The 11,270-nt window shown below is 40.1% G+C and overlaps 1 protein-coding gene across 1 annotated transcript; it reads right to left on the bottom strand.

The window, feature by feature from the left end:
- Positions 1-327: 327 nt before the first annotated feature.
- LOC130425829 (outer dynein arm-docking complex subunit 4-like) lies at positions 328-11,200 on the bottom strand. Its single transcript, XM_056752236.1, has 17 exons — positions 11,004-11,200; positions 10,748-10,879; positions 9,445-9,598; positions 9,253-9,299; positions 8,994-9,141; positions 8,659-8,883; positions 8,287-8,415; positions 8,080-8,158; positions 7,888-7,974; positions 7,598-7,794; positions 7,307-7,407; positions 6,973-7,005; positions 4,751-4,814; positions 3,283-3,354; positions 2,375-3,073; positions 2,170-2,297; positions 328-1,981 (listed from the first exon to the last, which is right to left on the bottom strand). Exons 1-17 carry the CDS (start codon positions 11,118-11,120, stop codon positions 1,514-1,516), a joined length of 2,880 nt encoding a protein of 959 aa, XP_056608214.1. The 5' UTR covers positions 11,121-11,200; the 3' UTR covers positions 328-1,513.
- Positions 11,201-11,270: the final 70 nt, after the last annotated feature.

The following is an 11,270-nucleotide window of genomic DNA, read 5'->3' as shown; positions in this document are numbered from 1 at the left end:
AAAAACAACTTACGGTAAGTAAGTAAATGGCAGATCTTAAATGTGTGCGCCCTTCCTTTAAAAATGCATTTACACATTTATTTAAAGAGGACTTCTTGAATTAAGAAAACTCCCTTTCTGCAAATATGAAAACAGGAAAGAGCTGAGAAATCAAGGATCTGAAGTTGAACTTTTAGAAACTATTTTAAAGATTTCCACATTAGGAGTATGCATGCAATCATCTAATGAAACAAATCTGATTACACACTCCCCTACCTGATAAATAATTGTAAAAGTGTATCAACAAAATCAACTGGACACTCCAAAAAAGATACATAAAAGACATGGTCATCAGAGCCAAGCACATTCTTTATTAAGTGTACAAAATCAAAAGAAAAACATGGCAAGTGCAAAAATATAGTGCCTTGATATCAGAGACCCAAGATAAGCATGGCTTCAGCCATCTACAAAGCTACAGATAAGGAAGGCACCAGATCGATGCTTGTCACAGTATTTAGAGTGCACATTTTGCAGAACTGATATGAAAGAGAGAGAGTAAATGTACTACCACATGTGAATACACTTGTTTTAGGAAGGAGCTGATTGTATCAACTTATCCAATCAGAAATACAGGCTACACTGGTTTGACAACACTGTAAATGGGAAGAAAGCTCAGAGAGACAAGATTCAGACGCACAAATCAGCCTAAAAAACATCCCACAGAATGTATGGAGCACTATTTGATTGAAAAAAAACCTTGGTGAATTTTATGTGATTGCAAAGAAGAAAACAATGTAAAAATGTTGGCATGCACGCACAGACTCCCAACAGACAATCAGAACAGACAATATCAGTGATTCAAGATTATAACAATGGTGTAGCGTGTATTTTTTTTTCATATTAATATTTTTCATCGTACCAGCCCCGCAAAAGCAGAAGAGAGTTGGGGACAGTGAAAAATGACACGCTAAACTAACAGAGTCACAGTCTAAACCCTAGCAAAGTCTCTTTGAGGAACAATCAAAACGACTGATTGTGTTTTTTCCTCAGAGTTAGAAGATCTAAAAGGTGTCTAAATCTTTTAACATTACAAAGAGAGTCTGAATACAAGAATCGAGTACAAGCAGTTTATTTAAACCAGCAAAGTTGTGCTAAATCTAAGTGCTCTATAATATGTCAAATGTAGGGAAGACCATTCGTGAATGCACCTGTGTAAAGGGAACACAGGGATGGTGTGGTGGACAAGGCCACATGAATTAGCACCTGACGCAGAGTGAATCCAGCAAAGTGATCCGTGACCTTAAGGCAGATACAAAGGCCTCTGAGCTTGTGTTGCCAGGAAAAGGCACCAGCAAGCTGCTTTGGAACGTCTGGTGTCACACCGCCGGCCAAATCATCTCAAGCCATCCCCGTGCATACACTAAAGCTGCAAAACACACACGCATTTCGCCTACACACATGCAAAAATTGACACCATTCACAGCTAGGGCCCTCAGGAAATGTCTCTTCCTCTTCCTCTCTCTTTGCTTTTCGCTTACAGAATGGTACACTTTTTCTTCTTCTTGTCTCCGTCCTTTTTGACCTGGTCATTGGTAGGTTTGTCTTCGGAGAAGCTAGAGAATTTGGTGTCTGCTTTAATTTCTTCCCTCAGGGCGAGGAACCAACGGCCCTCACCTAGGTAAGACAATGTACCCAGCTCCATCTCAACTTGGGTGCCCTCCTTGCCCTCTTTCTGCAGAGCCAGGATCTCCAGCAGATCGAGACCGGTCTGAACGGCTTCCACACCTGCTGAGCAGCCTAACGTGACGTGGGCACGGCTGCCGGCTGGGAGAGCCTCAATGCTGGCCAAAAGGGCTTCAGGAGCCCCGGTTTTGTCTCCCCCTTCAGGCCACAGCTTCATCTGCGTTTCGGTCAATGCCACACGGGCCCCAAACGTGCGAGGGGTCACTATGAGGGCAGTGACGGAAATCTCATCAGACTTATCGAAAGAATCTTTGACCACCTAGAGGAAATAAAATAAAAGCAAATGTAGGGATGTAAAAGTTATCAGAATTGGACAATATCAGTGTTTCGGCATCTTTTTAAATTGGTCAACCAACAACGCAAATAAAAAAAATAAGTCTTGAAAAATAAGTCTGACACATGTAATAGAAAATAATGTGAATGATTTAAAAAATGAGGAAAACTAACCTCTAGCTCTGCATATTCCTTTGCCCCCTCCGCCTTGCCATCATCACAAAACTTTGTAGTACAATGGAGAGGACCTGTAGTCTGAAAGTACTGCTCAAAATCAACCTCTTTCTCTGCCTCGCCAGTAACTAGAAAAAACAAATAAATATTGTATTTACAAAAACACAAACACTCTATACAAGCATGTGTTACACAGTACACTCACATTCAATGATGTGTTGTTTGAAGGCCTCCAGAGTGTCCAGTGTCTTGAGAAAGTCCATGGTGGCACACTTTATCCGCTCCTCTTCCTCTGGAAGCAGGAACCAGCCAAAGAACAGAGGCAGCCCTGGTTCTTTCTGCTCAATCTCTGCCTCTTTTGGAACCTCAGCTTCAGCTCCCTCCGATGCTTGTACCTTTACTTCCTCTTTCTTCGTCTCGCCACCTTTATCAAGTTCTTCATCCACAGCAGCGGGTTTGGATTCTGCCTCTTTAGCAGGCTCCTCCTTTTTCTTAGCTTCCACCTCTTTCACAGCTTCTTCCTCCTGTTTCTCAGGTTCAGAATTGACTTGTGGTTCTGCATTAGATACCTGCTTTTCCTGCTCGGGTGATTTCGGTGCAGATTCTTCCACCTCAGGTTTCCCAGCAGCTGGAGTTTTCTCTGGAGCTACTTCAAGTTTCACTTCAGATTCGGTCACTTTTTCCTTTTCTGGCACATCTGAAGCACAATGCTCCTTCGCTGGGGTCTTCTCTGGCGCCTCCTGCTCAGTTTCGTATTTCTCTGCCGGTTCTAACGGTGCTCCAGCAACTTCCTCAGATTTAGGCTCCTCTTTCTTTTGCTCTGTCGCCACTTCCTGTGTCTCAGCAGCAGCCGCTGGAACTTCCTGATTCTGTTCGGCTTCCATTGCTATGCAGCAGGCTGTTTCTGAAAAACAAACCAATTTAAGAGTGAGAGTCTGAATGCATTTTATAGGAGACTTCTGCCAGTTTTAAAACTAAATCTTTCATGCCATGTCAATTTTCTGTATATGCAATAAAAAAAATTCAACCATCAAGATATCAATTATCAAAATATTAAATAATAATGCTAAAACATTTTGGTATATTAAAAAATAAAAAGGCTGATCGAAAGACCTTTTCGTCCGGTGAAATTGTAATGGGGCAATTTGAAGCTGCATTGAATCTGTATGACCATCAACTGTTGAACTGCATTATATGAGGGGAAAAAAAATAATGGAATGTTAATTTCTTTTGGGAAAAAAAGACAGGGCTTGTTTTGACATCTGGGCGAGTAAAAAATTCAGAAATGTTTCTTTTTTGGTTATGTAATCTTTTAAATTACAGCATTCTCCAGTCCATTCAAAGTAGATAAAGTTTAAAAGAAGCTAATTTGCATGTCTAGTACAGAAGGCAAAGCATGAAACACATCAAGCGTACGTCAGACTTCGGCTGTTGGAAATGTAAAAAAATACCCACAATACTTAAGAGGAATTTTTTAACAGCCCACAGCTGCATATTTCACTTTCACTCGGATTTAAAAAACATTGCTCCCTTTAAACCAATACCAGGCCTAAATTCACGTGAAATAAAATGCAACTGTGCAATCCCAGAGAAATCTGAGACTGCCATTTATCTGCCAATGTAATAGCGGTTTCTCTCTGGCTCACTCATTACTCCCTTATTTTTAGTGGTCAAGCCTAAAGCGGGGAAGACTCTTATTGTATCTATTAGTAACCCAAAGAAAATCGGCATAACTCATGTTCCAATGACTTCAAGATATCTTCTGATACTGTACCTTTCAGATTTCCTAACGATAAGCAAAAGCTGTAAACTAGATGTTAGGAGTCATAAGATGCGTTTTGTAAATACGATGTCAAAGGCATTGCATTTATTGTGAAACCAATTACAAGCGATCATCACTTCTTCGATTCACCCCTGTTCCCCATTTTAACAGCACTATGCAAATCTTTACAGCTTTATCAAATAAAACGTCTTCACATCACACAGGCAAAACAATTCCGGTTTCAACATAACCTTATGGGTTAAAAAGTGACCTGACCAATATAACCATATGAAAAACAACTCAAATTATCGAGCAGTGAATTATTTTATTCAGATTTAACCATAACAAGCACAGTCCTAATTTCAATTTTGAGACAAGTGTAAAAATGCAGAAGTGGAGCTCAACAGGAAGGTCAATAACACAAGTCGTGGGACAGCAGCACCTGCACATCATTTGGGCCGCTTTTTCGAAGCTCTGTCTCAAAGCCAATGCAAGCTACCTACCTAGGCTACCTACCTATTTACGCATCGTGGGCGAGTGCAGAATCTTAAGAATCAACACTCTAGGTAGACAGCCACTAGGTTTTGGGATGTAACGTTAGCCTTTATACGACCAAATAAGACCATCTAATCTATGAAGACAAAGGAAACCCAAAACGAGCAATGCATTCACGCTGACAAAGACAACAGTGAAGAGCTACAATAAAGCAGAAGCTGCGATGGGCCGCATTTTTTACAAGATGACTTCATTTAAATACATTATATACACAAATTTAGTAAAATTCTAGTGCGCTAATGTAACGTTTACTGAAATTGGTACTTGTAACAACGGACACACAAACGCTCGAGCCCGTGAAGTCCGATGAAAACCGTCTGATCGTGAACTCCGTTAATTACGGCTAACAATGCAATGGCAGGGATCCGGGGAGTGGCAGTGCCCAGCCACGCTGCATGCAGACAAAACAAATCAGCGTGGCAATGCCATGCATCGCGGGAAAAGGAAACTCGTACCAGAAATACAACCGTTTACGTTCAAAATAAATATTTTTTTCTCGAAAAGTAAGATCAAGATTATTCGCACAACCAAACATATTGATTCTAAACGTGCTATACAAGATTAAAAGTATTAAAGGGGGGGGGAAACTCACAACGTGAATGAAACTTACTTGGTTACAACGTTAGCAGATGTTTGTAAAGCTGTCACCGATCGGTGCTGAGGTTCAAAGTGACGTCCAGCCAAATTCCACGTTTCTCCCGAGCTGCGCAGAAACCCCGCCTGACCGAGCACTAGCAATAATCAGGAAACAAAACGGAAACCACTGGCACTTGAACACACTCACTACGTGCACGAGTGCGCGGGCACTAAAGGGAGAGGCAGGCAGTACAGAACAGGCAAATTTTAAGCGCGCTCCCGTTACTTTGAGAGATTGTCGCTCGTTGTGCACGTCAGACACCGGAATGTGACCACAATATACCGTTTACCCGTGAATGGATGATAACAGTAAAATAACATTCCTAGATTATTTCTGTAGTTAGTTTGTTTCTTAAAAATACAGATTTTTCAATCTTAACCCATTGATGCCCTATAACAAACACATAGGCCTTATGAATTGTTGTCAACATGATTGAGATGCATTACAGGAATATCAAAAAGAAAAAAATTTTTTTAAATAGACTGATGCCAGATTAAATGGAAGATGTTAATACTTCACACAAATGGACGAGAGTCGTGTAACATTAAGATTGTTAATGTATGATTAAAGGATACATGAAAATAAACAAATGATTCATCGCTAAAGTATAAAAAGATCTGTTGAACCCCCTTTTTTCTGAATAGATTTTTACAGGTCTGTTTTATGAGAGCATACCAAGACTTTAACAGCTGCAGTAAGCAGGTTGTATCTTGTCGGTATCTGTGAGGCACACATGAAGTGAAAGCAGGGTTTTTATGCATCTTGACATTGCGCTGACAGGTTCTACATATAAATTAACTGTTTCAGAGTATCTGCTTAGAGTTCAGCTCAAATGCAGGTTTACTGCAGGTGTTTTCTCACATTTACTTGTGGTGAGTTTGTGTAATTGGCAAAACAACCCACACAAACACGCTGTGACACACAAACAGGCAGTTCTTCGTGGTTACATAACCTCTCACGACACATACTGGTGTCTGAATGTTACTTTATAATCTTTAACTTTAAAATGTGTGTAAATCTAATTGAAGATTAACGTATGCGGGATATTATTTATGGATTATAAATTATACTTCTCCTTGTCAACAGAAGGCCTACTGTTTTCACAGCATGTGTGTTTATTGCAAAACATCAAACAGCGTCAGGGTAACATCCTTTGTACACTGGCATCACAATTATCAAAGATAATTTGTTTTTAACTCCTGTGACAGTTTATTTATGTAAAACTATGCAAAACATCTACATTGAAACTCCTTAAAGGTAAAGTGTAACTTTATTAGCAAGATACTTTGTGATACCTCAGCGCAGTAACAAAATAAGTCACAAGTGGGTTTACCTTCATCAAACATTGTTAAAATTAGACAAACAACATGTCACCTTCCAGCTCAACAAACAAGTTTGGGGTGGAAAAAAAATATTCTTTTATGGTTAACTAAAAGTAACGGCAAATCACAAAAGGCATCACACTTTTTTAAAGCAGAATCATTTTGGGGCAATGTATCATCTTGAACATATATCTTCACAGTTAGTCACAAGATAAATAATCCGTCTGCTGTTTAATCGAGCAATATGATAACACTTCCTTCCTCTAACACACTTTCTGATCAGGTCATGAGAAGGCGGTAGGGGTTGTGGGCCAACGTAATATAAAAATATTCATTTTTTTGCTAATCACATAAATCACACAAATAACACAATTCACCTTTCAAAAATTGTTAACCAACTGCGATCCAATTCCTTAGGCAGACTGGTTGCACATATATGTGCTAGTAAGTATGTATTAGTCCTGACTTGTCTTGAGAGTTCATTTATTTGATTGGAGCCTTATTATTCAGTGGGGTTTCTCATCTTACTGAGCCATTTTAAGTCTCGCCTCCCGGAGAGCCTGCAGGGCCAGAAATTGAGGAATTGATTAAAGTGAATCAATATCAATATCACATGAGGCACATGAGGACATAAGACATCAGACGAAAGAAAGGAAACGCCCAGGAATCAAGTTGCAGACAGAGAATTTAAAATAATAAAAATATTAAGGTTTTGCTCAGTCATCTACACAGAAACAACAGCATGCATCAAATATTTTAGAAACGAATTCTAAAACAGTTTAAACAAAACTACAGAAAGCAAGAGGCAGAAGAATAGTGAGAAAGATATTAAGAGGGATGAAGAGGAATGTCTGTGTTGACCTTCTGGATGGCTTCTCTGGCAGAGTCATCCTGCAGCAGTTTTGCCCGGTCTAGTGCCTTCTCGAAGTTTACAACACTAGCCTTGTAATTGCCGAGCTTTACTGTGAGAGAGAGAGATATATTCCCAAATGATCTAATCGTAGAGTGGAGCATAGATCAGATTTACAAAATGAACGCATCTTATTGATTCTGAGCATTGTGGGAAATGAGATTACACATCGTCGCGTCACAGAGTGCTTTAAACCCTGTTCTGCCTGGGTTTCTGTAGTTTCTAGTGTAGTTCAAACTCACATTCTGCCTGTCCCGACAGCACACTCGCGTTGAGCTGCCATTTCTCATCGCCGATGTCATCAGCGGCCTCAAAAGAGTGCAACCCGTAGCATCTCGCCTCAGTGTAGCGCTTCAGCTCCAGGTAACAGCGGCCAATCTCATGAAACAACCAAGCTTTCTCCAATCCACCACACGCTAGAGGTACCTTCTTCTCCCAGCTACATTCACACATACATAAACAGGCACAAACATTTAACCCAATGACCATTACAATAGTCAATTAAAAATGAATGAACATATGATGTACTTACACCTCTATGGCCTGCTCAAACTTGCCAATGCGTGCGTACACACGCCCGATGTTATCCAGAGCTCTGGATTTGATGTCCGTCAGGTCACTATAAAACAAAACACAATCCAAACACCCGGGTGTGATGTATGGATGTTAAAAACAAATAAAAAGTGCCAGACTTGCTTATTTCCTGCTTTCAATGGTATCTCACCCTTGCCTTGCCAGCTCCAGGTCCTTCTTATGATGATTCAAAGCCTTGTCCATATTCCCAAGATCCATCAGGGCATTGCCTGAACGAAGAATAGGAGAGAGAGAGACAGAGAGATGGAAAGACGTTAAGCAACTGTAACTATAACTGTAACTATAGGTTGAATGATATTATATGTAATAGGAAGATCTGATTCCAAATCAGTTTTACCTATGCAGCTGTGCAGATTCCCAAGCACTTCTCTTTTATTGGCCAGGACCTCTTCTGACCACCCGTGCACTGCCTTTAATACCTCACGGGACTTTTTCAGGCTCTTCTCTGGAAAGCCTGCACTTAAGCCTATGAACAATTCCATTTTAATACCAACAATAAGGATCATAATTCTGGCTCTTCAGGTTGTTCCGGATTCACTTTTATCTATAATAAGTGTACAATGTGTCAATTGAGATGAGTAATGTTTAATACATGCGGTTCGTGTCCATCTACATATTGTTTGCATGTATAAACAGAGTATCATGCTAAATGCTTCCTTTAACTTTATGCGATGAACTTTGACCTCCCTAGGACTCTACGAGGGTTCACCTGCATCAATCTCCTCCAGGCTGGCAAGGACATAGTAGGTGGGGTCCGAGGGGGGTTTGTGAAGGGCACTGTTCCATTGTTGCTGCATCAGTTTTCTCTCCCGCTGGCGTGCGTAGATGGGCTTCTGCTGCCTCCAGAACTCAGTCCGGGTGTCCAGATATGAGATACAACCTATGATCAGATCCTGCACATGCTCTCCAGTGCGTATCTTACCTTTAATGAGATCTATATGGGAACAGACAACAACACATTGCCTAGAATATACATCAACACGTATGCAAATTACATAGCAGCTTTATTTTTATCTGAAATATCATATTTTTGAAGACACACACCTTCATCCTGGAGAAGTTTTTCTAAGTATTCTTTGTCACTGTACAGCTCTCCCAAAAGCTGCTTGGTTGTGTTTTCACTTCTGGCTATTTTCTGGCCATGCGGTTTGGGTTCCTTCTTACGAGGAGTAATCTGATGTATGGGATGAACCTTTAGGAGCATATCAAACAATCAAATAAAAATGATGAACTAGATATATTTACCTAACTGAACACAGCAGTCAATATGGTGGGGTAAGAGAGACAAGCAGAGCCAACTCACCCCATTAGACTTGTCTCCTTTAGTCTGTAGTTTCACAGAGGAAGGACCTTTTGGTAAAAGAGATTGTTGATGTATTTTGAAATCATGAAGTAATTCTTAGATAAGAAAATGACTTGGCTGATTTATCAGACTAATGACCTCTACAGTTTCGATCATGTTGTGTGAGTTTTTTTTTTGTTTCTAAAGACTTACTGCCCACTGAATTGTAAATGGCCTCTTGGGCTTTCTGGATTCCCAGCCTGAACTCTTGCAGATCTGGTCGTAGCTTATGGCCTCTGTGATAATAGACCAAAGCAAACTCAAAATCACCCATAGTGTACAGGGCCACTGCCTTCTGATACAGACCCTGCAGGAAAAAGATAGTCTTAAAGGGATAGTTCACCTAATCTAGAGGAAAACTCTTTCATTCAATTCAATTCAATTTTATTTACATAGCATGAGAAAATAAGAAAAACTGCACAGCACAGCACAGCGCATGGTGTTTATAGAACAAGCAAGATTATTCTAGTAAATAATATCTAATAAAGGCAGTTTATTTAGCATATTTAGCATTAAGTGAATGCTTGGCTGAAAAGATGTGTCTTTAATCTAGATTTAAATTGGGAGAGTGTGTCTGACCCTCGAATAGTATCAGGAAGGCTATTCCAGAGTTTAGGTGCTACATATGAGAAAGATCGACCCCCTTTGGTGGATTTAGTTATTCAAGGTGCTATCAAAAGTCTGGAGTTTTTATATCTTAGAAAGCGTGATGGGTTATAGTGTGACAGAAGCTCTGTTATGTAGGTATTGGCTAAACCGTTTAAGGCTTATGAGTGATTAAAATATCTTTAAAGTCAATACGATAATTAATGTGTAACCAGTGAAGGGTTGATACCATGGGGGTTATGGGATCGTGTCTTCTGGACCTGGTTTTTATTCATCAATTATTAACTCTCATGTCATTTCAAATCTGTATGACTTTCTTTCTTCTGCAGAACACAAAAGAATATACTTCAACAGGTTCAACAACCAAACAATTTTCGACCCCTTTAGCTTTGTATCGTTTGGACACAAAATCACGTTTCGGGAAATTATTATCTTTTGTTTTTCACAGAATAAGGGTGAGATTTTTTTATTACATAACCCCTTTGTGCAACCACAAAAAGAACAGAGCATCCACATCTTTTGACCAAATAGTAAAGTATAGATTTCATAATAAAGCCCCCCAACCTTTATGACTCATGAAGTTGAGATCCATTGCCTGGCATGACATATTTTTATATTTAGTTGTTTAAACTTATTTTAAGACCATGACAAGTCTAGATCAATGTTGTTGGTAACGGACAGGAATGGGAGGGCAGATCGTAATCAGACAAGGTACTCTGACGCCACCTACAGGACATTTAGCCGAATGGCACCAAAACGTATTTCAGACATTTCGGTTAAGGTAAGGTCATATCAGGTCTATATAAAAGAAACAGTTTTACCTTTGTATAACAGAAAAAGCAAGTCGCACCTTAAAAAAGTCTTTGTTATTTTTGAGTGAAGTCTCGGCATCTTTCAGCGCGTTCTTTGCGTCGCCTAATTTCACATAACACCTGGACCTGGCGACCAGACAGTTCTTATCATCCGGCTGCAAACTCAAAGCCTGGCAAACAAAAACACAGTCGACTATCGTCTGATGGACATGACAATCTCATTTATGATGCCTGTCAATAAACCAACCAGAACATAATCGAGTTAAACAGATCGACCCCAGCAGGTTCACTTACCGTAGAAAAGCTCTCAATGGCTTTGGCATTCTGTCCCTTATGAAACAGCTGCTCACCTTCTGCCATATAGGTGTTAAATGTACTTTTCGGTCCCTCTCGCTCCCCGTTTTCGGACATTTTTGTCGTACTTTTATTCTAGAGCCTGAACAGTTCAGTACACTTCGACCGTCTAGTTTATGACCGTCCCGTCCACTGTATCCTAGCAACGGGCCTAACAAATCCCAGAGGAACCAATGAACTGCGAGGCATTAACAGTAATAAATACAA

Source organism: Triplophysa dalaica, chromosome 7, assembly GCF_015846415.1.
Source record: "Triplophysa dalaica isolate WHDGS20190420 chromosome 7, ASM1584641v1, whole genome shotgun sequence".
In the NCBI taxonomy this organism is placed as follows: Eukaryota; Metazoa; Chordata; class Actinopteri; order Cypriniformes; family Nemacheilidae; genus Triplophysa; species Triplophysa dalaica.
This window is presented reverse-complemented; position numbering and strand designations above follow the sequence as displayed.